At 44.5% G+C, this 27,212-nt stretch overlaps 1 protein-coding gene across 4 annotated transcripts in view; it reads left to right on the plus strand.

The window, feature by feature from the left end:
- Nucleotides 1–27,212, plus strand: part of IL13RA2 (interleukin 13 receptor subunit alpha 2) — a 623,741-nt gene that overhangs the window by 249,192 nt on the left and 347,337 nt on the right. For all 4 annotated transcript variants that reach the window (XM_069212556.1, XM_069212557.1, XM_069212559.1 and 1 more), the window contains exon 4: nucleotides 4,842–4,995. In XM_069212556.1, coding sequence (XP_069068657.1) covers nucleotides 4,842–4,995 — 154 coding nt within the window. The remainder of the gene's footprint in view (nucleotides 1–4,841; nucleotides 4,996–27,212) is intronic.

A 27,212-nucleotide genomic window follows, 5' to 3' on the forward strand; every position in this document is an offset into this window, starting at 1 on the left:
TTCTAGGCTTGGCAAGTACTTTTAAATGCCAAGTCGAGGTGGCAGTGAAACTGCACACACAGGCCTTGCAATGGCAGGCCTGAGACAAGGAAATAGGGGCTACTTAAGTGGGTGGCACAACCAGTGCTGCAGGCCCACTAGTAGCATTTAATTTACCAGCCCTATGCACATAAAGTGCACCTTACTAGGGACTTATAAGTAAATTAATAGTCCAATCAGGTATGATTCCAGGTTACCATGTTTTAAGGGAGAGAGCATATGCACTTTAGCACTGGTTAGCAGTGGTAAAGTGCGCAGAGTCTATAAACCAGCAAAAACAGTGTCCAAAAAAATGGAGGGAGGCAGGCAAAAAGTTAGGGGTGACTACCCTAAGGCTGTCAGGTCTAACAACCCCGATACACACCTGGGAGGGGGGGGGCAGAAAGTATACTAGGTGCCAGGGAATAAAAAAAAATAAAAAATAGTGTGGTGGTGGCTACCAACCAGTATGGCATGGTTATGTCCCCATCCCAACTGAAGGGGGTAACAGTCTTTCAAGTCTCAACCCACACTAAAACATTTTATCCCACAGCAAGCAAGGGGATATTTGATTATTTTGGGGTTTGGCTTTACATTTGGGCCATGAGAGCTTGGCTAACTCTCAAAATCATCCCACTTGGAATGGTGAGGGCTGCACTTTTTGGACTGTGGGACGCTGCCATGTAGAAAAATCCACAAGACCTAGACACATCTGAAAGCTAAACATCTGGGTGAGTGTGCTTCACATGCACCCTGCACCATTTTCTTACCCAAAATGCCCTGCAAACCTCCAACTTTGCTGGAAATCACACATTTTTTCCACATTTTTGTGAGGAAACCTTCCGGAATCTGCAGGAATCCACAAAATTCCTACCACTCAGCATTGTCTCATCTATACCGATAAAGATTCTGCCCCACTTGTCAGCCTAAAAATATTTTTTCTCAAGCTACCCTTTTGGGCCCGCTTTGGTTTCCCCTCAATTTCAACATCTTTTTGGCTCTTTCCTGTCGCAGTCACTTGGCCCACTTATACAAGTAAGGTATCATTTTTACTGGGAGACTGAGGGGAACGTTGGGTGGTAGGAAATTTATCCCGGTGCTGTGATCCCACACAGAAATGTGGGAAAATTTTGATTTTTTAGCTAATTTCGAGGTTTGCTGAGGATTTGCTGGGTGGAAGACAATTTGTGGCTCCTCTCAGATTCCAGAACTTTCTGTCACTGAAATGTGAGGAAAAGGTAGTTTTGGCCACATTTTGAGGTTTGCAAAGGATTCTGGGTAACAGAACCTGGTGAGAGCCCCACAAGTCACCCCATCTTGGATTACCCTAGGTGTCTAGTTTTAAAAAATGCACAAGTTTGGTAGGTTTCCCTAGGTGCTGGCTGAGCTAGAGGCCAAAATCCACAGCTAGGCACTTCGCAAAAAACAGGTCTGTTTTCTTTGGGAAACTGTAATGTGTTTACGTTGTATTTTGGGACATTTCCTGTCATGGGCGCTAGGCCTACCCACACAAGTGAGGTACCATTTTTATCGGGAGGCTTGGGGGTACGCTGGGCGAAAGGAAATTTGTGGCCCCCCCCCGATTCCAGAACTTTCTGTCACCAAAATTTGAGGAAAAAGTGTTTTTGTATCCAGATTTTGAGGTTTGCAAAGGATTCTGGGTAACAGAACCTGGTCAGAGCCCCACAAGTCACCCCATCCTGGATTCTCCTAGGTGTCTAGTTTAAAAAAATGCACAGGTTTGGTTCGTTTCCCGAGGAGCTAGCTGAGCTAGAGGCCAAAATCTACAGTAGGCACTTTGCGAAAAACACGTCAGATTCCAATGTAAAAATGTGATGTGTCCATGTTGCGTTTCCTGCCGCGAGCATTAGGCCTACCCACGAAAGTGTGGTACCATTTTTATCAAGAGACTTGGGGGAACACAGAATAGCAAAACAAGTGTTATTGCCCCTTGTCTTTCTCTACATTTTTTCCTTCCAAATGTAAGACAGTGTGTAAAAAAGACATCTATTTGAGAAATGCCCTGTAACGCACATGCTAGTACGGACATCCCGGAATTCAGAGATGTGCAAATAACCACTGCTTCTCAACACCTTATCTTGTGCCCATTTTGGAAATACAAAGGTTTTCTTGATACCTATTTTTCACTCTTTATATTTTACCAAATGAATTGCTGTATACCCGGTATAGAATGAAAACCCATTGCAAATTGTAGCTCATTTATTGGCTCTGGGTATCTAGGGTCCTTGATAAACCGAAATACCCTATATATCCCCGCAACCAGTCGAGTCCAGCAGATGTAACGGTATATTGTTTTCAAAAATCTGACATTGCAGGAAAAAGTTACAGAGTAAAACGTTCAGAAAAATGGCTGTATTTTTCACCTCAATTTCAATATTTTTTTTATTTCAGCTGTTACTTTCTATAGGAAAACCTTGTTGGATCTACACAAATTACCCCCCCTGGTGAATTCAGAATTGTGTCTAGTTTTCAGAACTGTTTAGCTTGGAAGGAGGCTGAAAGCACAAAAAAAATTAAAAATGGGGTATGTCACAGTAAAAGGCCAAAATTGTGTTGAAAAATTGGGTTTTCTGATTGAAGTCTGTCTGTTCCTGAAAGCTGGAAAGCTGGTGATTTTAGCACTGCAAACCCCGTGTTGATGCCATTTTCAGGGGGAAAAACACAAGCATTCTCCTGCAGCCCTTTTTTCCAATTTTTTTGGGGCAACAACGAAATTTGCACTGTATTTTATCTAATTTCTAGGTCTCCTTCAGGAGAACCCACAGAGTCAGGGTGCCTCTAGAATCCCTAGAATGTTGGGAAAAAAAGGACGCAAATTTGGCGAGGGTAGCTTATGTGGACAAAAAGTTATGAGGGCTTAAGCGCATACTTCCCCAAATAGCCAAAAAAAGGCGTGGCACCTGAGGAGGAAAATGCCTGACAGGGAAGGGGTTAAACGTGTTACTTAAAAACAACAATGAACATTTAGTAGCTTGTATTAAATTATTGTGGACCCCCTGATATGAGCTCCCTCATCCCTTTTCACGGTCAAGCAACTACTTATCATAGCATAGATACCCATTAATTATTGTGGCCACTAGATGGCGAGAACGCTCAATTTCTCAAAGCAAATGCAACAGAAAATTTCCATTGTAGATATACAATTCATTGTAACCAGCGTAACTGATACAAGTGACAACGATCATTAGTGCTGACTAAAAAATCCATGGCTGAAAAGTGGTCAAGTGTAAAAGTTGTTATGCAGCTATAGAAAGCGATTTTTCCCCGTTGTATTTTAATATCTATTCTAGGATCTCACAGCCTTGTAAAATAAAGAAATTGGTAAAAAAAAAAAAATGCTAATATCCTTCATTTACCCTTAGTGTAGAGGCACCTCGACCAAAGGACATTGTTCACCGGAACACTCGCCTCACTTTTAATCTGATCCATCACCGCACCTCGAAGTCGAAAACTCTAATAAGTATCCTCCATCTTCAGTGCTACTCAGAGATCTGCCGCACAGGCCATTACCGATTGTACAGTGCAGTTCCACCATGCTAACAGAAAATCCTGCAAAGGTACAAATACTTGAGACGCAGATGGTCATGGCCGCACGGCTTCCACTGTATAAGTGCCGTGCCCTACCCTGGTGACCCTAATATGTTGGGACAAATAATGGCCTCAAAGAGAGCAAATACGCGCAATCATTATGCAATGCCCCTGTTAAACTCATTATAAAATGAATTCCAGTGCTACGTCAAGACCCCCCATGCTGCTCACTTACCTGGAAGGCAAGGGAACTCAGTCCGTGACCTGCATGTTGCAGCACATCAGGGGACAAAAAGGGGGCCAGCAGGTGATAACCCACTTTTAAAGGATCGTCCTCTGCCCCATGACCCACACGACCACTTCCGGTTGCATACCCCATGCCCACTTCCAGTCATTACCCACCTCAGGCCCTCACCCCACCACGGTGGAGCGACTAATGGTGCCCACCTGCAACTGGCGATGGGCTCTTCGCCATATTTATTTCAATGGGAGGGTTTGGGGAAAGAGCAACTTTCCCCTGTATATTCCAGGAGGCTTACTTACTATTGTAACTCCAGCTCTGGAATATTTTAGGGAAAGTTATAAATTCCCCAAGTATTATAAAGAAGGGTTGAAAAGTAGTGATTTTGAATTGGAGAAAATGTTGCCCTGAGTGCTTATTTATAGGATGTTACTACGGATTAGCTGTGTAATGCTCAGAGGGCAATGTGGGAAACTAGACTAAATGAAACTATTGAGAGATGAGTTGTCTGCTATGTAATGCGGTATTAAATGCAGAAATATGAGAAAAATGCGATCCCGCACCAATGTCAGTATGTAAAACTGTTATTCTTGTCACTATTCAACTAGCTTTCAGAAGGTGACGAGTTGCCGGCAAATGCATGTGATATTGCTGAACCTTGGAACACGGGTACAATAAAACTGGACCATTAGTAAACCTCATTTGGCGCTTTTCTGAAGGAATGCCAACTCACTCATATCGTGGGGTCCATTTTAGTTTTAAGGTGTGAATCAAAAACGTGTGAGAGATTTTCAAGCAGCTGATGCATGGGACAAATATGAACCTATTCATGGTATTTTTTAAAAGGCAGGCGGTGTTAAATGGACGAAATAACCCAACTGTATTGTGTATAAAAATACGTTTAGTTTTGTAAAACTGAACTAACACTTTCTAAAAAAAAAAAAAAAGTATTTATGTTTGGTCCCACAGCTCACGCAGCCTGCAATGCATGACGTTCCTCAAAGCTGAATACTTCTCTTTACTTTTAACCCAGACTGTTCTTACCAGGAGCTTTCAATACAGCGATGGATTTAATCTCAATAAAGAACTGGTAGCGCGGATACAGACCGTGGTCCAAGGGAACTGCACAAACGGATCTGCTGTGCGGAGCGAATGGACTGAGGCTCACTTCAAGCCCACCTTTCAAGGTTAGGAAATATGCACTATCAATTTCGATTGACAGCCTTTACATATAGTTATAGCAGCAATAAATATTGTTCACAGCAAATCTGTTCTATGTACATGCCTATTTTAAAAGTGCTTGCCACTAGGTAAGGGGTCTAGCTTGGGCAGTGAGATTCGGGGGAGTGAATCTCAAACTTCCTAACTAAAACAAATAGTGAGCCGCAGGGTGAATGGGTGAGATGGTCACGTTTCGGGGTGGGCTGTTCCCAGGGGGAGCAGGATTAGTACTTATTTCCAGGAGTTGGGCCTCTGGGGCTGATTCAGAGTTTACAGTGGTGACACCAAGCTCAGGGTCAGCCAGCCTGATTTTGTTTTGGGTGGAGCACACATTTTATGCTGACAAAGTAAAACGAATTCTGTAAATATAATACTTCCTCCGACGGAATAGGGGCCATCTGAGGTAAGCCATCTGAAGGTCTGTCCTATTTAGAATGGACAGTCAGATTAATTTGTCTTTAACTGTTGCTTTGAGGGAGAGTAAAAAACAGAAAAATTGTCCTCACACCATGAGAGATAACTCCAATGATGGGGGGGGTGGGGGGGGGGGGGAGGAGTCATTATTTTTTTATTTTTCAAAAAACAAATTCCTGCTTTAGGAGTTTGTTTTTGAAAAATCATAAACTTTGGAAAAGTTTGACGTCTGTCCATAATGTTTGCTAGAACTTTCAGAGCAAACCTTTCCTACTTTGACAGGAACCACCATGATGGCAGATCCTGACAATGTATAGAGATATCTGTGGGGCCAGCTGAGATCTCTAGATTTTGCAGGCAGGGTGATGAATGTAAAGTCCTCCACTACATTACCTAATTTAAGCTGGTGGTTTCCAGTGCTTGGCACTGGCCCTTAATTATCAACTCTGGCACAACAGTTGTTTTTTAATCCAGTATATATTAAAATGTACTCATACCTGCTGCCCAAGCCATTCAAATAGCTTTTTATGGGGGGGAAGGGGCTAGAATAGTCTGAAATGCCGCACTTTTAGAGTGTAATGTTTAGAAGTTGTCTTAGTCTGCCATTGGCAGCACTGGAAGGGGCAATAGGTGGTGCAAGCTGCAGTGGCCCCCTGGCACTTTAAAAAAAACAAATTAAGCACTGCTCAACCACCATGTGTGCCTTTGCTAAGCCCAAACAAGAAAATACATTACTTGGAATGCTACCCTGCGAGATTGTCAGTGGTTAGACTATTTGCAGACATTCATCCCATCTTGTGTGTGTGATTGCCAGTATTATGCCTGGAAACCTGACACTGGCACAGGTTTACAAGCCTTCCCCTGTCAATGTTTGTGAATTTCAAAAAGTTTTACATTTGCATGCATTCAAGGAAATACTTAAACATGTGCATATTTACTTCTTATTTGGTAAACCAGTGACTATACAGTATACATTTCAGTTCCTGATCCAAAAAAGAAAAATGTTTAAACCTCTTAGTTAAATCATCAATGAGAAAAACCAACAGACATTGCAGAGCCAGCTCAGTGCCCCAAGATCCAACTGCCAAGAATGCATTTCTGGAAGCTAATCCTCTGCCCTTGGTATTGGCTGCCATATTTGCTTACAGCAAAATCCATAGATTAGGTACTGCCCTGCCTCATAGTGACTTGCTCCTTTTCTTGCTTCTTTGTGACACCTTTTTTTTTTACAAATGAATGTGCATGCACATAGTTTCATTTGTGTTTAACAAGGCACTTGTTGGCAAGACATGAAGTTTAGCAGCAATGTTAGTATCCCATAGGTGACAAAGACATCTGTGTGTATCTAGCAACTCTCAGGGTGTCATGGTGTACCTCAGTTCGTTAATACACTTACTACAGATAACTGTAATTCATTGCTTTTAGGTTTAAGTCACCATAACAATGTTATACGTCAAATTTACCTTCAGCGTAGCCTGCTTATTATTTGAGGATCACATGTTCAAATCTTAATGAGAGTAATCAGAGAGAAGAGTGGGTTTCGGTGTTTTTTTATATAACTTGCAGGTCACAACGTAATATCCTTACAACAGGTTCAGGGTGTTGTGTACCTGCTGCAGGCATCTGCAAGTAGCTGGCATTGCATATGTGTGAACGTTTGTAGGGCTAACTCAATCTTTCATTTTTTCTGTACTGATAAAATTAGTACAATTGGGTTGAGCAGTATTTTACACCTGTTTCAGTTTGCAGTGTACCGTTCTTTATTCTGCCCATATTAACGTCACGATGCAACACCTCTTGCAGAAAGAAACCGCTGCTGCTGTTCTATGTTGGCAAGGTGTGGTAGGAGTGTTGGTGCTGTGTTACTTATCCCCAAATATCTTGTTCACTCTTATCCTTTCGAAAAACAGGAACCAGATCTCAAAACGTTTTTATTTGACTCTATGATATGTTCTTGGTGGTCAATTAAGCAGTGCTTGGTGTCATCAACTTCTACCGCCATGTCATAAAAGCACAGTTGTGATGTTGGCAATCTGTGTCAAGAACATTTATAGGCATTTGTCGTGTTGTAATTTGTTATGGTGGCACAGTTTCATTTTTTGTGTTGTTGTGTATTTGTGCTGCTTTACTTGAGTTAATGTTCCACTGTGTTTGCTGTGTTGCGTTCTGTTTTGATTGTTTTTTGTATTTTGCCATGTTATGTTATTGTTGCATTGTATTTTGTTTTATTTTATTTAGTTGTGTTCTGTTTTGCAGTGTACGAACTTTAGATACAAACATTTCCAGTCAAAAACATCTTATTCCATTACAGTTCTGGTCAGAAGCAACCATTGACCACTGCCCAGCTTTTAAAAGGTTGATTTTGCAGCCCTTCAACTATTTAAGATACCAGTCAGCCCGAAACTCTGAGTGACACTGGTCTTAAATTAGCATATTCAGTGCCCCCTTTATCGGGGACAGTCGTTCATGTATTCAAATGTTCAGTGAGAAGAACAACATAAATACATATTTGTTTTACCCTACAGCCAATGGGAGAAACCTGGCTGGCAAAACAAGGAATGAGCCTCCCATGCACGACTAATGGTCCAATCGTAGTAGAATTACTAAAATATCACACACTGTCAATCCAGTTCTTCACACCATCAGGAGTCATATCATGAACGGCTGTTCTAGTGCAGGGCAAACCTGTTAGCCTTCGCTTTGTGTGATTATACGCTCTACAGCACAGTCATTAAACTCAACATGTCTACGAGTTACTGCATGACAACACACCTTGGGAACAGAGGGAGACTGTCTGCAGCTCATGCACTAATTCGGAGAAACTCAGCGTTAAATGTATACAATTTAGACTGTACAAGCACATGAAAACAGATAACTATTCTATCACAGGTGCACACCACAACACAATCCTAGTGCTTCTCCTGCAAGAGTTTGCAAGTTACTCTTTATGTTTACAGATAGTTTAATAGCTATCTGTGTGTTCAATGTAAGAATGAACTATTGGGGCATAGCTGTCCAAAATTTGTGGGATACTGTGGTAATACAATACACGTAAATAACTACATTTTTACCCTTGCTAACACATTAGACATTTATTTACTAACCAGGTTAGAAACGTTGCAGGCAAACCTGAATCTAAAAAACGTATGATTTAGGACAAACAAATAGGTGTCTTTTAACCACCTATGATTACACCACCTAAAATACCCATCCATACAAAATGAGCAGTTTGAACAGAAGATACAATATTATCTTTAATTAAGTTCCTTAAGCACCCAATATTCTATTTCTGGCTAATATCTCAAGCCACTTGATGAGCAATACCAAACACCACATGGGAGAATGTCTAAGTTAGAAGGTTATTAATCTCTACGCAAGGTTCCATAATACATGTCCTCAGGTGTTCTTCACAAATACAGGCTGTTGAATCTCTGAAATATGTTTGTTTTTCCACTAGCTGAAATAGGGCCTGATTTAGAGTTTGGCAGAAGGGGGTACTCAGTCACAAACATGATGGATATCCCATCTATTGCATTACAATCCCATTTTAGCCTACAGAGATCGCAATATGGTGGATGGGATATCTGTCACATTTATGTTAGCAGGAAAAAAAAGGCAGTAAATAAAAAGAACAATGCACATCAAGTATGGGTTAAAGATAAAGAACCAAAGGGACCACAGCATCTTTATTTGACAAGGAAATAATATAGAAAATTAAATACTGATAGGCCTGGAAATAGGAATGCCTGAATGTTTTATAAGATTACCCCAAAATAGGAGATAATGGGCACCTTCAGGCTTCATCGAAAACAATTTGTTTCTCAATGTCTTTATTGACAAAATTATTATCATCAGATTCAATAGTGTGTTCCCCGACTACTTTTTAGAAGCAAAGTAACATGCTGACAGAAGCGTGTGATAAAACCAAGCGACCATGCACAACCTCAGTTTGTTGAACGTTTGCTCAGCTTTGGTGTCCCAACGACAATCGTGCTTGAGATTGTTTTTCTTCAGTATGCAAGTTACCTTACTGGTGATCTACTGATGATCTAGGTGAAGTCTTTGATAAACTCTAGGTAGACATTAGCGAAGCCTAAGAAATATTAAGCTGCCTTCTTTTGGGGATCTATAGAAACTCCACGAGCATTCAGGCGAAATCCTGAGTATTCAACTTATTCAGACTGATCAAACTCACATTTCTCCAATTTCAATTATTTGCATATGTGATAAGGCTGGACAGATGGACTGATGATGGTTTGATAGATTCTGAGAGTAAAACAGAACATTGCCTAGGTATGTGACCACAAACTGATTCAGGAAGTCTGAAAAAATACTGTCTATGAATCTTTGGAAAATGGCAGGCTCATTACACAGCCCAAAGGAAATTACCCCATACTCAAAATGGCCCAGTGAAGTTCAAAATGCTGTCTTCCATTTGTCACTAAACCTTAGTTGTAAAAGATTGCAGGGCCCCCGAAGATCTTACTTGGTGAAGATTGGGGCTCCTCTAAGTGACTCTAGAATATCCATGAGAAGAAATGGATTTTGATCCCTTACAGTGATCTTGTTTAGTCTCATGTAAACAATATAGGATTGTTGTTCGTTGGATTTCCTTGCCATGAAAAATATTGAGACTCAAGCAGGTGAACAATCAACCTGTTCTGCAAGTTCTCATGTAGATATTGTCTCAAGACTTCCTTCTTGGCCTGGGGCAAAGAGTAAATTCTCCTGAATAACACAGAAGTCGCAGGTATAAGAGCAATGGCAAACTCTAGCTTCTAATAAGAGGTTAAGGTCAATTGTTTTAGCTTTTCAAAGTTATATGGATACTGTATATACTGAGTTGATTGGATCCCTTGGTGACCAGTCACCACCTGTGGAGTAACTGTTCTCATGGCAAAATTGAGAGGTCAGTGATATAGTCCTGATAACCCAATTTACATAGGGATTATGATGAACAAGCTAAGGAATGCCAAGGCATAATTCAAAGAGGTATTTAGTTCTAAGTATAATACTTCCTTATGATCTCCAAAAGGTAACTTCCTTAGTAGGACCTTAGACTAAAGAAGTTACATCTACTGCCCGAACATGTTCAGAATACTCCTTGCAGATTTTTGGGAATCTTTCGTTCAGTGGCCAATTTCTTGTCCATATACAGTCCAGTAGCTCCACATGCTGGTAGTGCAGAAGATTCAATAGTCCTGCCTTCAGGAAGTCTTGTGTGATTGGGAGCAGGAACAAGGATAAGTAAAAATATCAAAACATTCCGACTAAAGGGATTTTAAGTTCTTGTTCCCTTTCCCTAAGGGTGGACCTTGGTGTTTCCCAAGGACCTTTGAGGATGGATTGACCAGGAGTGGACTAGATGTTCTGAAGATCCCCAATACATATTGTTAGAAATGGGGTCCCTAGTTGGCAGAGGTATTCACCCTTATCGAAATAGGGACCCAATCCTAGTCAGAGAAAGTTACACACAATCCAAATTATCCTGTGCCCACCCTGTGGTAGCTTGGCACTGAGCAGTCAGGCTTAACTTAGAAGGCAATGTGTAAAATATTTGTGCAATACTGGTTTGTGTCAAAAATAACATGCACTGAGACCACAGAGGAGGGGGTGTGTGTAAAAATAGTGTATGCTTCAGATTTTCTGGCACAGAACAGACAATGCATCATTTCTTTCAATGCTGCAAGGTGCTTTGTGTCAATTTCTGGTGTGCAGTCTTGGTTCCTCACTGTGTTGCGGAGATCTTTTTGACACCCAGGGCCGATGCATGGAAATCCTGAGCATGTAGGATGAAGTCACTGGCGTTATGTCGATCCACTATGGCGGCGCGTCAAATTTTCTGTCGCACGGCATGCGCTGCATCGATTCTTCACTCAGGAAGTCGGGCTGCGTCATTCGGGTTCAGCTGTGCGTCAATCCGGTAGGGCTCTGCATCGAATTTCCAGTGCAAGGAAGGCGCTGCATCGATTCTTCACTCAGGAAGTCAGGCTGCGTCATTCTGGTTCGACTGTGCGGCGATCTTCTCATCGCAAGCCAGGCTGTGCATCGTTTCCGGCAAGCTGTTCGTCTATTTTCAGTGCACAAGGAGTTTCCTCAAGAGATCAAGTCTTTTTGGCTCTGAGATTTCAGAAAACAGGAAGCAAGCTCAATCAAGCCTGTGGAGAGCACTTCTTAGCAAAGTCGGAGGGCAGCAAGGCAGCAGGGCAACAGCAGCGTAGCAGTCCTTCTCAGAAAAGCAGTCCAGATGAGTCCTTTGGGCAGACAGGCAGTTCCTCTTGACAGGCTTCAGGTTCAGGTCCAGAAGTGTCTGGTTTGGTGGGGTGAGGGACCCAGTTTATATACCCCAAAATGCCTTTGAAGTGTGGGAGACTTCAAAGAGTGGTGTTGAAGTGCACAAGGTCCCTTTCAGTACAGGTCTGTCCGCTAGGGTCTGAGTAGGGGGTTTGGCAGTCCACTGTCTGAGGGAATGCCACTAGCCTTTGAAATGTGTCAGGCCCTTCACCTTCCTAGCTGAGGAAGACCCATTCAGTATGCAGATGAGTGCAGGTGTGACTTAGTATCCTGTATTTGTGCTTGTCTGGGTGAAATGCACAAGGGAACTGTCAACCAGCCCAGCCTACCCGTGGATTGGAGACAGGCTGTAAGGCACAGATGGATTTTAAGTGCAGAGAAATGCTCAATTTCTAAAAGTGGCATGTCTAAAATAGTAATAATAAATCCAACCTCACCAATCAGCAGGATTCTCTATTACCATTCTGGTCATACTAAATATGACCTGGTTACCCCTTTCTGATCAGAATCTACCACTCAAAAAGTATATGAGGGTAGTCCTAATGTTATTCTATGAAAGGAACAGGTCTCACAGTAGTGGAAAACAAATTTAAGAGTTTTCCACTACCAGCACATATTAAACATCTGTACATGTGTAGCACCCTGCCCTATGGGTTAACTAGGGCCTACCTTAGGGGTGATGTATATGGAGAAAAAGGGGAGTTTAAGGCTTGGCAAGTACTTTTAAATACCAGGTCGAAGTGGCAGTGAAACTGCACACACAGGCCTTGCAATGGCATGCCTGGGACATGGTCAAGGGGCTACTCATGTGGGTGGCACAATCAGTGCTGCAGGCCCACTAGTAGCATTCAGTTTACAGGCTCTGGGCAAATGTAGTGCACTTTACTAGGGACTTACAAGTAAATCAAGTATGCCGATTGAGAATGAACCAATGTTACCATGTTTAAGGAAGAGGACATATGTACTTTAACACTGGTTCAGCAGTGGTTAAGTGCGCAGAGTCCTAAAACCAGCAAAAAGAGTATCAGGAAAGTGAAGGGCAGGCAAAAAGTTGGGGGATGACCACTGTAAGGCTGTCAGGTCTAACATATGTCCCCTCTGGCTGAAAGTGGGGAGAGCTACTCAACCCCTTGGGAGCTCTCATCACTAAGGCAGAAGTATCTGGAGAGACTATCAGCATTAGCGTGGTCAGTCCCTGGGCGATGCTCCACTGTAAAGTCCATCTCCTGTAGGGAAATGGACCACCTCAAGAGTTTAGGATTTTTACCTCTCATCTACATGAGCCATCTGAGGGGCCTGTGGTCTGTCTGAACCTGGAAGTGAGTCCCAAACAGGTAGGGTCTCAGCTTCTTCAGTGCCCAGACCACAGAAAATGCTTCTCTTTCTATGGCACTCTACCTCTGTTCCCTTGGTAATAGTTTTCGGCTAATAAAGAGTACTGGTTGGTCTAGGCCCTCCTCATTCAGCTGTGCTAGAACCACCCCTAAACCATGCTCTGAAGCATCTGTCTGCATGATGAACTCCTTGGAGTAGTCAGGGGCCCTGAGCATGGGTGCAGTGCACCTGGCTTCCTTTAGAGAGTCAAAGGCTTTCTGACAAGCCTCTGTCCAATTTACTAACTTAGGTTGCTTTTTGGAAGTAAGTTCTGTTAAGGGGGCCACCATGGTGCCATAACCCTTAACAAACCTATGGTAGTATCCAGTGAGGCCTAAAAAGGCTCTCACTTCTGTTTGGGTTCAAGGTGGTTGCCAGGCTGTGATTGTCCCAATGTGGGCCTGGAGGTGCTGTACCTTGTCACCACCTAGTAGGTGTCCCAAGTACACCACGGAACCCTGCCCAATCTGGTACTTACTGGCCTTGATTGTTAGGCCTGCCTGTTGCAGGGCCTGAAGCACCTCCTGGAGGTGGAGCAGGTGTTCCTCCCTGCTGGAACTGTGGAGGGCAATGTCATATAGGTAGGCAGTGCAGAACTCATCTTACCAGCTAGGACCCCGTTAACTAACCATTGGAAGGTGGCGGGGGCATTTTTCAGTCCAAAGGGCATTACTCTGAACTGGTAATGTCCCTCAGTAGAAAAAGTGGATCTCTCTTTAGCCCCCTCAGTCAAGGCGATCTGCCAGTACCCTGATGTGAGATCAAAGGTACTGAGGAATTTGGCAGCACCTAGCCTATCTATGAGCTCATCAACTTGGGGGATGGGGTGAGTGTCTGTCTTCATGACAGAGTTGAGACCCCAGTAGTTCACGCAGAGCCTAAGTTCTGGCTTGGCACCAGGGACGGCAACCTGGGGAACCAATACCACAGAGCTGGACCAGGGACTGCTGGACTTCTCAATCACCCCAAGAGCCAGCATCTTGGCACTTTCCTCCTTGATGATGGCCTTCACCCTGTCTGACATTCAGTAAATGTTGTTCTTTACAAGGGGACTGTCTCCTGTGTCAATATCATGGACACACAAGTGTGTGAGCGAGGGGTGAGGGAAAACAGGGAGGAGTACTGCTCCAGTAACTGGTAGCTGTCCCCTCGCTGGTCCAGAATCAGGGAGTAAGAGAGATTGACACCCTCCACTGACCCATCACCTTCCTTGGCAGAGAGGTTCACTCTCCTCCTCCACACCTTCATCTGTCACCAGAAGCAATGTTGACCTCAATCCTCTCAAAATGAGGCTTTAGTCTGTTTACATGGAGCACCCTTAAGGGGTTCCTAGAGGACTGGAGGTCCACTAAGTAAGTGTACTTCCCTTTATGCTCCTTTATCTCAAATGGGCCAGTGCAGAGGTCCTGGAGAGTCCTTAGCTCTACTGGCTCCATTACCCTCACTTTGTCGCCAGGCTGAAACCCCACAAGAGTGGCCTTCAGGTCATACCAGCCTTTCATGACCTCTTGACTGGGCTCAAGGTTGCTCTTGGCCTTCTTTCAGAAGCGTTACATCTGGTTGCAGAAGGCTAGCATGTAGCTAACCACATCCTGAGGGTGTGGGTTGGGAGCTTTCTCCCACCCCTCTTTTACAATGCATAAGGGACCCCTGACATGGTACCAATAGAGAAGCTCAAAGGGACTGAACCCTACCCCCTTCTGGGGTGCCTCTCTGTAAGCAAAGAGAATGCATGGCAAGGGGATGTCCCACTTACCCCTCATGGCCTCAGGGAGGCCTGTGATCATGCCTTTCAAGGTCTTGTTCAATCACTCAACAAGACCATTGGATTGAGGATGATAGGGTGTGATGAACTTGTAGGTCACCCCACATGCACTTCATATATGCAGACATGAAGTTTGTGCCTTTGTCAGATGCAATCTCCTTTGGGAACCCCACATGGGTAAATCCCCATCAGAGTTCTGGTCACCAACGGTGCAGTCACCGTCCTCAGAGGGATTATCTCTGGGTAGCGGGTGGCATGGTTCACCAAAACCAGGATAAACCTGTTGCCTAGGGCAGTTTTTGGTTCAAATGGACCAATGACGTTGATGCCCACCCTTTTGAAGGGGGTGCCAATGAAGGGGAGTGGGATGAGAGGGCCCCTGAGCCTCTTCCCTGTCCTCCCACTGGCCTGGCAGGTGGAACAGGACCTACAGAATGCATCTGAGGTCGTCTGCATTCGGGGCTAATAAAAGTGGGTGACAAGCCTGGCAAAGGTCTTGTCTTGCCCTAAATGTCCTGCCAGGGGAATGTCGTGAACCAAGCCCAGTAGAAAAGCCCAGTAACACTGGGGGACCACCAGCACATGTGCTGCCCCAGCTTCAGGTACCTTAGGCTCACTGTAAAGGAGATCATTATCCAAATATATAAGGTGATCACCAGAGGCTTCACCTTCTGCTTGAGCTGAGGCCTGTTGCCTCAAACTCTAAAGAGTGGGGCACTTCGTCTGCTCTTTGCAGAATTCTTCCCTTGGGGGGCCACCATCAACTTCCCAGCCAGCAAGCTCAGGCAGGTCACCAAGGGCAGCAATGTTCTCCCAAGTTGGCTAAGGGGCCTCCTCCTCAGGAGCCCTGTCAACCACCTTGGGAACTTCTCGGACCGGTTTCCCGCCCCCTTGCCTCTCTCCTTGGCCACGGCTGGGCCATTCTTCCAGACTCCAGATGCCCTTGATGCCCCACCTGGGCAGCCATGAACCTTGTGGTCTGGCAGACCAACTCAGGCAATACCAACATTTCCAAGTGACACCTTAGCTCTACCTCCTTCCAAGTAGTGTGCTCAAGGTCGTTGCCTGACTGCCTGACAGACAATCTATAGGCATGGTAGGTGTTGGAAAATGGGCTATTGGTAAGGGCAGGTAAGTACCTACACTTAGCAATAGGCCACTAACCTCCACTTAGGTCCAGTCAGGTCTCAGTAAATTAAACCCAGCTCAACCCTTGGTAGCTTGGCAACAAGCGACAAGGCTTAACTTAGGAGACAAAGCGTAAAGCATTCAAACATCACAAAACAGTAATTAAATAAAACAGAGGAACCAGTTTAAAAATCCAAAATCAATTTATAAACATAGGAAATATTGTTATCTTTAAAATGACACAAAAACAAATAAAATCGGATTAGGGGAACAGGAGATATGAATTTTTAAAGAATTAATGCTTTCTAGTGCATAGAAGCAACTAGCGCTCAAAGGGTTAAAAAAGGTCACACTAGAAATGAACAAAGACCAGAGTTCAGGCCACCCACGAGGTAACACTGTCACACTTACTTTCAGAAGTGTCTGATTCAGGAAAGTGGTCCACAGCACCAGCCAAGGGTGTGCCTCTTGGGGCCTGGGACTAAAACTCCCACAATGCACCTCTTTAACTTATGGAGTTGCTCCAAACTTCTGGATCTTCTTCAAGAGGTCCTTTTTGTGTCCTTGAATTGTCCACAACTTGATCCAAGGTTCCAGAAGCTATGAATTGCTCCTTGGGAGTTGGGACTACAATTCCCAGAATGCACCAGGTCAGAATCCTCAAATGGCCACTGGACAATGGTCAGCTGGGCTCTGCTTGCGGGACTTGATGCAGGGGACTCTGGGCAGCCCCTTTGTACTTGTAGCAAACAGGGAGTCCCTTCTTGAAGCAGTAGAAGACAGGTAAAGTCCTTTTAGTGGTGAAGCCCAAGTGTGCAGCTGGTGCAGTCCTCCAGAGTGCAGTGTCCAGGTGCAGGACAGGGGTCTAGCAGGGCAGTCCTTCTTCTTCTGTAGTTCTTCCTTGTTGGTATCTGATAGGGATCTGATGTGTGGGTGCAGGTCTACCAGTTTTATCCCTGCTCCTGGGTGAAAAACAGGGGGGTCCTGGTTCTCCAATCAGGTGCAGGGTCCTTCCCCCTGTGATGACCACTTCCTGGGAAGTGTGGCAAAAATCAATCCCAGGGAACAACATTCCTCAAAAATCCATCATGGCTGAAAGTGATTTCTGGAGGTTACATCTGGCTGAGCCCATCCACTGGTGTGGCTAAAAATCATAAACACACCCCTCTCCTGCCCTCTCCTAATCTAATCAAGGGGACACCTAATTGTCTGGGTTTGCAGGATGTGAGGGTGTTGCTGGGTTGCTCCAAATGGCCTTCTCTGCCTTTGAAGACCAGTTTGGCAGCCCTCCCCCTCCCTGCTTCACCATCTGCTGAGGGGAGATCTCCTCCCCCAGGCACATCTCTTTGTGTGGAGCCAGGCCACTTCACACCTCATCAAGGAAGTCTGGCCAGGCTGCCTGAGGCTGGCCAATCAGATCACAGCAGCAAAAACACTGCAGGGCTGAAGTTGGCAACTTTTCAGGTAAAGTTTAAAACTCTTTACCAACAAGTTATATTAAATCTAACAACTGGAAGTTGTGGGATTTATTATAACAATTAATTTGATACCAAACCTCTGGTATCAGTTACTTAAGGGGATTTTTTAAATTAAAATAAAGTCTTCCCATTCTAGCCCATGGAGACCATTCACTGCAATGAGGGGAAAACAAATTTGGCTGTTTTACCTCACCAGGGCTTATACAACTATTTCTATAAGGTTCCTGCTTATAGTTACATGGCACCCAGCCCTAGGGGCACATAGGGCACTCCTTAGGGGTGACATATGTAAAAATGAGGTAGTTTAAGACTTTGGAACTACTTTTAATTCCAAAGTCGAATTTGCATGTAGTTTTAATTTAAAAGCAGCCAGCAAGGCAGGCCTGCCTTTAAAATGACACTGGGCACCTCAGCAGTGCACCTATGGGTGTACTACCTATGCTACGGTCCCTAAACCTACATGCCCTACCATATACTAGGGACTTATAGGTAGGTTGACTTAGCCAATTATAATTAGCCTAATTTGCATACTGATTTTACACAGAGCACAGGCCCTGGGACTGGTTAGCAGTACCCAGGGCACCATCAGAGTCAGGAAAACACCAGTAAAAAGTGGAAAATGGGGGCAAAAAGTTAGGGGGCCTCTGCAATCATCCCTGTTCTCTCACAGCAGTACTCACAGCTACCTTTAGAGTACCAGAGACCCCCCCACTCAAATGGAACCAGAGCTACCGGTAGGTGGCTCTCGCAATTGTCAGCGACTAAGACTTGGTGGAATGTGTTTGGGAGGACCTGCTCTGCTGACACCAGCTGAACCCTGACAGTAGCCATACTGGCTCCGGTGTCAAGCAGACTCTCAACCCGTTGCCCATTGGTGGTGACCCACTGCCTGTACGTGGGAGTAATTGAAGGCATGTGGGTTTTTGGCACTCTATCTGCATCCCCAAGGGACACTAGGGTTACCTCTATCTGTTCCCCGAAGCTGACTGGGACTACCTCCTCCCCAAACGCTACACTAGCAAACCTAGGTGTCTGCCCCCCAGTGGGGGGGAGGCTGTGCCCTCTTAGGACACTTGGAGTCGCCCTTAGAGTGACCATACTTGGAGCACTCTGCACAAAGGGGTACAAACCTCCCTGTCTTATGGTCAAGAAACTCTTTCTTTTTAGAATCAGACTGGGACTGGTTACCACTATTCCCTTGACAATTATTTTGGGGGCTTTTTAAGAATTCCTTATTTTTAATTTTTTCTCTCCCCTTTTTCTTCTGGCGGGAACCCTGACCACCTTTGTGGGTGTCCCCCCAGATACCTTTTGGATACCTGGTGCTAGCCCAGAGGTCCGCCTCCCCAGCAAGCTACCTGGGATCAGTCAGTTTAGTGTCAATCAGGTGCTGGCCCAACTCTGTAGAGCAAATACTGAGCATATGTTCTTTAAGGGTCATAATCATTCACACATCCGCACCCATCCATTCAATGCCTTGTTAGAGAAAATCATAAAAGTCTACCGAAGTTTGTGTGGAGAGTTTGGTATTGTCCCTGAAGTTTTTGTGATACTTTTCAGGAGTCAGTCCAAACTTGGCAATCAAAATGGCTTTTATAGTGGCATTCTTGTTCAGGTCCCCAACCTCTAGTGTAAGAAGTGTGTGCCTCCAAAGTATTGGCACGTGTTTCTACAAGCCCCTTCTCCCTTTGCACTTCAGGAAACCCATGAGCCCTTAGTGCAACTTCATAGGCAGCAAACCATTTATCAATGTCAACTCCCACCGCATAACTTGCCACCACGTCCTTGGGTATACAAACCTGTTTATCTCCAGCAGGTCCTGCATGTATGCTGCCACCATCACTGCTGGACTCACACTGCCTAGATGTGTGGTCCAGCTCCTTGGGACTCAGTTCATGAGCCTGAAGTAGTTTGTTTTCAGCCAAGGCTCTCTCAGCTGCAGCCTCAGCTCTCTTCTACTCTGCCTCTCTCTAACTCTCTTTCCTCAATTTTTAATCTGTCCAATTGCAGTTGGAACTCTCTGTCCTCCCTCCTTTCCTCTGAGGTCAGGCCGTGACTGGAAACACTGCTCCCTGGTTTAGCATGAGGCACAAGTCCAGGGGTATCACCCCACTGCTATTGGTGAATCCTTTGGAGAGCCATCCTCTGACTCCTCCACCTCAACATCTTCTTGTAAAAGGGCTTCTGCCCAGGCCCTCAGCTCCTTTTGGTATTCCTCCTTCCTGGCATCCCAGGTAGGCACTCCCATCCCCTTGCAAAACCCTTTCAGCTTGCTGACAGTGTATGTCTCCAGCTTAGCTAGGTCAAACTCTCCCGCTTCTCCTTGACCCAGCCAGAGACATGTTGTTTAGGATTAGATTAAAATGGCAAGCAGAAAGAAATTACTGAAAAAAGTGCAAAAAATCAAATTGACCTTCAACTGTGGGTAGGTAGTGTACACATAGCTATTTTATGTCAGTGCACAAACACAAGTCCTATGCTCATTGCTGATCACCAATGTTAGAAATGGGGACTTTAGTTGGCAGAGGTATTCATCCATATCCAAATAGGGACCACAATCCTAGCCAGGGTAAGTCACACACAATCCAAATTATCCTGTGCCAACCCTCTGGTAGCTTGGCACTAAGCAGTCAGGCTTAATTTAGAAAGCAATGTGTAAAGTATTTGTGCAATAAATCATACAGTAACAAAGTGAAAACATCACAAAAGTACACCACAGAGGTTTAGAAAAATATACAATATGTATATGGTTAAATTGGGGTCAAAACAATAAAGATTCAATAAGCACAAGTTGAGATATCACTTTTGCAAGATTAAAACGAGTCATAAATCTTAGAAATCAACAGTTGTCTCTTGCTGAACAAAGTACCTAGTTTGCGTAAAAAATAACACGCATGGAGACCACAGAAGAGGTGATGCGTGGAAAAATAGGGTGTGCGTCAGAATTTCCGGCGCAGCACAGACGATACGCCATTTCTTTCCACGCTGCAAGGAGCTTTGCGTCGATTTCCGGTGCACAGTCATGGTTCCTCTCTGTGATTAGGGGATCTTTTTGACTCCCAGGGACGTTGCGTGGGAATCCTTGGCGTGCAGGACGAAGTCACAGGTGTTGCGTCAATCTGGTATGGGGATGCGTAGAATGCTCTGTTGCCCAGCAGGCGCTGCGTCGATTCTTCACTCACGAAGTCGGGCTGTGTCGTTCCGGTTCGGGTGTGCATTGATCCGGTGGGGCTGTGCATTGAACTTCCCGTCACAAGGCAGGTGCTGCGTCAATCGTCACTCAGGAAGTTGGGCTGCTTTGTTCCAGTTCGAGTGTGTGGTGGTTTTCTTGTCGCAAGGCAGGCTGTACATCGTTTCCTCAAGAGATGAAATCTTTTTGGCCCTGATACTTCAGAAAACAGGACGCAAGTTCAATCCAAGCCCTTGGAGAGCACTTCTCAGCAAAGTCAGAGGGCAGTAAGGCAGCAGGGCAACAGCAGGACAGCAGTCCTTCTCAGCGAAGCAGGCCAGATGAGTCCTTTGGGCAGCCAGGCAGTTCCTCTTGATAGGTTGCAGGCTCAGGTCCAGAAATGTCTGTTTTGGTGGGGCCAGGGACCCAGTTTATATACCCCAAAATGCCTTTGAAGTGGGGGAGACTTCAAAGAGTGGTTTTGAAGTGCACCATGTCCCCTTTCAGTAGAGGTCTGTCTGCCAGGGACCCAGTAGGGGGTTTGGCAGTCTATTGTGTGAGGGCAGGCCACTAGGCTTTGAAAAGTAAGTATCAGGCCCTCCACCCTCCCAGCCCATGAAGACCCATTCAGTATGCAGATGAGTGCAGGTGTGACTAAGTATCCTGTGTTTGTGGTTGTCTTGGTGAAATGCACAAGGGAGCTGTCGACCAGCCCATCCCAGACGTGGATTGGAGCCAGGCTGTAAGGCACAGATGGATTTTAATTGCAGAGAAATGCTCACTGACTAAAAGTGGCATGTCTAAAATAGTAATATAAAATCCAACCTCACCAATAAGCAGGATTGTCTATTACCATTCTGGCCATGCTAAATATGACCTGGTTACCCCTTTCTGATCAGAATCTACCACTCAAACAGTATATGAGGGTAGCTCTAATGTTATCCTATGAAAGGAGCAGGCCTCACAGTAGTGGAAACAAATTTGAGTTTTCAACTACAAGCACATATACAACACATCTGTACATGTCCTGCCTTCACCTACATACCACCTTGCCATATGGGTTATCTAGGGTCTACCTTAGGGGTGACTTATAGGTAAAAAAAGGGGAGTTTAAGGCTTGGCAAGTACTTTTAAATGCCAAGTCAAAGTGGCAGTGCAACTGCACACACAGGCCTGGCAATGGCAGGCCTGGGGCATGGTTAAGGGGCTACTTGTGTGGGTGGCACAATCAGTGCTGCAGCCCCACTAGTAACATTCAATTTACAAGCCCTGGGCACATGTAGTGCACTTTACTAGGGACTTAGAAGTAAATCAAATATGCCAATTGGGAATGAACCAATGTTACCATGTTTAAGGGAGCAAGCATATGCACTTTAGCACTGGTCAGGAGTGGTAAAGTGTGCAGAGTCCTAAAACCAGGAAAAACTGTGTCATGCAAAGTGCAGGAAGGCAGGCAAAAAGTTGGGGGATGACCACCCTAAGGCTGTCTGGTCTAACACACAGGCTGTTTTTTCTGCGGTTTTCTCTTTCTACTGCAAATAAGGCTGTAAGGCTGCTCTGATCTGCATAGGTTCTGTGCTGGAAACTGACAAAGGTTCTTCCAGAGCAAGTTCCAGCCATCCAAAAAGACCTGGGTTCCCCCATGCTCAGGGAAAGCTCTAGTTCTTTCTTTCTTAATTGTGTTTTCAGGCAGATGGCACTCAATGAGCAGAGATGAGTCCATCAGTTCAGAAAGGAGAATGTACCTGCTCATGCTTCATCTCTTCTTTCAGCCCTCTTAAAAAACAGAGCCCTTAAGGTTCTCTTTACCCATGTGGTCTCTGCGGGTAGTTGATAAAGCTGAGTGATAGAGGCCAAAACATTGGAGTTTTCCTTGCTGAATGTCACAAGTGGCTCCAAAAAGATTACAAATCTACCCTATCAAACATCTTTTTAAAGCTGCCAGGAAGCCTTGGTAGTCAGTAAGAGTGGGATTGTTAGAAGTCAAAAAGGGTGTAGCCCAGGCCAATGCCATAATAGTACCTCAATCAATTAATGTACTTTTGCTTGACCTTGTGTAAATTGTGAAGGTCAAAAAATGAAGAATACAGTTTAAAACTCCTTGATGTTGTATGAGTCTCCCGAAAAAAGGGGAGTTGTTGGGGAAGGGACTAGAAGGTCCATGCCTATGACAGTTAGGGCCTATCTTAAGGTAACATTTTCATCTTGTAAGAGTTATAATTCTTGGTATTGTTGTTGAATGGTCTGGGCTAAGGCTCCAGATGAATCCATGTCTCGTTTGACATTTTGCATTTGTGGGCATCAGAATCTGTCAAGGTTTGAATTACAATTATGCCTCTCTTGACTCAAAGTCTTGGTCAGGGACTGCTAGAGGTGTACACATTCCTTTCAAGTAGCTGGGATGCTGCTGGTGTTGGAAGCATTGGGCAGAAAGTGGCCCAAGAATGACCACCAGAGAGGACAACCCAGCTAATAAAAAAAACATCCCATTTAAAAACACAGCAGGAGCTTGTAAAATGACTGGAGCTGGATCTTGGGGAAATGGATTGGAGGAGGACTGGCGCAGGGATTGGAGTAGGAGTGGTTCAACAGAAGGAGGATTGGTGCAGATATTGGTTCAAGGACTAAATCAGGACTGTTAAATGGACTGGAGCAGGACAGGTGCAAGGATTGGAGCAGGACTGGAGTAAGGACTAGAACAAGAACTAGAGGAGGATTGGAGAAAGACTGGAGCGAAGACTAGGGAATATCTGGAGCAAGGACTGGAGCAGAGGTGGAGCATTCAAGGAGAGTTGGAGACCATGGAGCCAAGCGCACAATAAATAACACCCAAAGCATTATGGCACAACGATGTGGCAGAAAACTTCTTCGTATGTAGGGAAGAAACAGGTAGCTATCCCAGACTTTCCTCCACTGCCGTCTTGGAAGAAACCCCTTTCCCTCCATGCAGCTTCTGCTATCTTTATTCAGAAAGAACAAACTCCCACTTCCTGTTACTGGCAGTGCCTGATGGGAGCAAGAACAAATCATGCCTGCAGCCCAGAGAGAGATGCCAGTTCTATCTCCTCTAAGGGAAGGAGAGTCTGCTTGACAGGCCACATCAGTAGGCTGCTCTCTATCAGAAGATTCCCTTGTTGCTGTGGTCACTGCTGTGCTGCTCACTTGTTTCTTCCCCATCTGTGCTGAAAAAGTTAATTATGATGGGTGGGGAGTTTATGCAGGGCAGTGCTGCATAACAGTACAAGCCTAGCTGATGAAGGGTTATACCCTGAAACCGGTCCTAGGATGCTTGTTTGCGGTCCAGGGAGGACCTGGCATGGCAGTTCGGGCTGGACTGTTCCCATGAGGAACAGGGTCAAGACTGATTTGCATATGGCTGGGTCCAAACTAAGGTGGCGTGGTGAGCAAAAAAAACAATGGATTAAACCGAGATCTTTGTGACTGGGGGTGAATGTTTGATTTGCTCTGCATTCCGTCCATCATCTGTTCTTTTTGTATTTGTTGCCCCAAGTGTGAAAAATATGCCCAGACGTGGGTCCCGTGCTCACTGCACCACTGGATTCAAGCTACCCTTGCTGATGAAGGGTGATACCCTGAAACTGGTCCTAGGATGCTTGTTTCCGGTCCAGGGAGGACCTGGCTTGGTAGTTCGGGCTGGACTGTTCCCATGAGGAACAGGGTCAAGACTGATTTGCATATGGCTGGGTCCAAACTAGGGTGGCGTGGTGAGCAACAAAACAATGGATTAAACCCAGATCTTTGAGACTGGGGGTGAATGTTTGATTTGCTCTGCATTCTGTCCATCATCTGATCATCTGTTCTTTTTGCATGTGCCATGGGCACAAGGACATACAACGATTGATCGTTTTTTTTTACCAGGGCTGTGATGATCATTTCAAAGGAAAACAAATTGGCAGAGAGGCGGATTTCCCTCTCTTTCAATGAAATTGTTCTGTCTCTAGCTTCCATCCTTAAGTCACAGAGCACCAGCAAAGGAAGACCATCTGAAGTGAGTATGACCTTGATTAAAGCAAGTGCCCCAAAAGTGAGAGAGGTGGAGCGTAACCCTGTTGAGTCCAGTCCAAAATCTATTGGGTTCGGCCCTGTGGCCAAAAGCAGAAAGAGAACTCAAAAAACCTAAAACTGCTAGGGAATCCAATACCAACAGGCATGAGCTGGGGCTCTGCGGGCCCCTCTTCTAGTTCTGCCAGCCAAGGGGGGAATGGAGGGGAATCACAACACAATACTGCCTCAAGAACATGAAGGACAGATGCTACCTAATGATCAGTAGCAAGTTAACTCCATTCCCTTCCCTGTGATCCACCTTCCACCGGATGTGTGCCCGTACATGGTAGTGTTGGCAAATGTACCAAGTCTGGCCTCCGGAGTCACAGAGTCTGCGTTGGAATTGAAAAACAAGGTGACACAATGGTTGCACTCCAACATAAAGTGTCACACTAATCTTCATAAGGAGATCCTTTTTGTACATAAGGTAGAAGGAGTAGTGCCATGGCCAAGGAAGTTCTCAGGGGATTGCATAATTGTCAACTTTCCCCATCCCAAGGTTGTAGGAGACATCATGGCCCAAGCCAGAACAGGTACTGATCGGTCTGAAGTAATTCGGATTTTACCCCTGTTTTTTTTTTTGTTTACAAACATCTACATCTGGTAATTCTGGCAATCTAATAGAAACAACTCATCTGTGTCACTGGATCACACTGCTAATTTTCTACCTAAGAACAAATTTATGGTTTTATCTGTTCTAGAGGATAATAATTGACATAGCATTGGGGGAGCAGAATGGAATCCATGCCCTGGACCCCTGTACTTCCCCCTGATTGATGGTTTTCATACCTCTAGTGTGAGTACCCCCCAGTCCATTTGATAATGGTATCCTGAGTCTGATGAGTAGGCAGGGCAGAATAAATATGGCAACATTTCTTAGTCTGAGAGAGGATGCCTTCAGCACTTTGACTCCAGAGCTTCCAGGGGTAAAAGTTAACACAATCGAGACCAGAGAAGAGGGGCGGCCACCATTACCAGTGCAAGCACATGAAACATGAAAATATTTTCCTGGAATGTTGTAGATTGAGGTCTAAACTGTATGATGTGGAATGGGGGAGCTGCATAGACTGTTTCCACATTTGTCTCTTTCAGGAGTCATGGGCTTAATAGCCGGTCTATAGAGTGGGCTTCTTAAATTACAGTGTAGCAGCTTCTCCCTCACCAGTGGGGTGTCCATCAGGTAGGCTAACTATTTGGATTAAAACAACCCTGAAATGTAATATCACAAAGCTTGATATCCAGTCCACTGACATATTAGCATTAAACATCTCACCACCAGCTGGAGAATATTCTTTTTGCCTGCTTGATATTTAAAATAGGTTTCCTAAAATAGGACTCGCCTACTTTACTTATTTTAGGCGAGTACCTGTAACAGGCCAACACCATAAACCACCTAATCATGGCAGGCGATCTAAATGTAACATTTGAACCCCTAGATGTGATGCAAGATTTGACTGAGGAAGAAGATTAATAGAGGGAAGTTTCTCAGTCTGAGTATTACACAAACATTAAATAATTCTTTGGTGAGCTAAGACAGGAAGAAATATCAAGCTTGAAGAGGTCAGTAAAGTTTTTTTCACAAGGAGTCACCAGACGTGTTGTGACTACTTTTGTCTTCACACCAACTGCCCTTTATTATGCAACAAAATTACTAACATTCTTTTGTCTGAACATTCCATGTTCAGACGTACATCCAACATACTGAACATTCCATGTTCAGGCACAAGAATTTCCGTGTCTGAATATCAAATTACTTTTCCCCTCCAAATAATAACAAATGGAAATGTACCTTACATTACACATACTAAGGAAAAGTAACTCACAACATTTGTATTATAAACTGAGTACCAAATGCTGATAAAAAATCGTACCCCTCGGTTTAATAGAAACATAATACAAAGCAAAAAATAAATAAAATGAGACAAACAACCCAAAAATCTTAAGAACTCAATCAGATAGAGCCCCCTCAGAATTCCTTGACAAAATGAGGACTTAAAACAACAGTTAAGTTATTTAATATAAACTACAGTTTGGTAGTCTAAATGAAAAAGTAAAAAATACATTCTTATCTCAATTTCTGTGCCGAAAAAGAAGACATCTAGAGCAGTTGCTTCTGTGGACCATGGACCTAAGGCCTGTTTCAGGAATAGACCTTCTCATGGAAGTTGTTGGCTCATCTGACACACATGATTTATCATCTCTCTTTTTGGAGACAAGGATTCCCTCTTGGTCAGGCATGAAACCACACTAAACAACCCTTCCCAAATTTCACTGAGTTGAACCATTGACCCTAATCGTGTTTCCACACACTTTATCCACAACAAATGGGTCACTGAACTTTTTACAACCTTTTTTGAGATGCACACCTTTTTTGGTGTGAACTAAATCTCCCACATCTACTTTTATGTTTTTACACGGTTGTGTTCATCTTCAACTTCTTATGTTTGCTCTTGGCTTTGGCAACATTTTTCTTGACCCTAGTATCCTGTTCATCCA

Source organism: Pleurodeles waltl, chromosome 2_1 (assembly GCF_031143425.1).
Source record: "Pleurodeles waltl isolate 20211129_DDA chromosome 2_1, aPleWal1.hap1.20221129, whole genome shotgun sequence".
NCBI lineage: Eukaryota > Metazoa > Chordata > Amphibia > Caudata > Salamandridae > Pleurodeles > Pleurodeles waltl.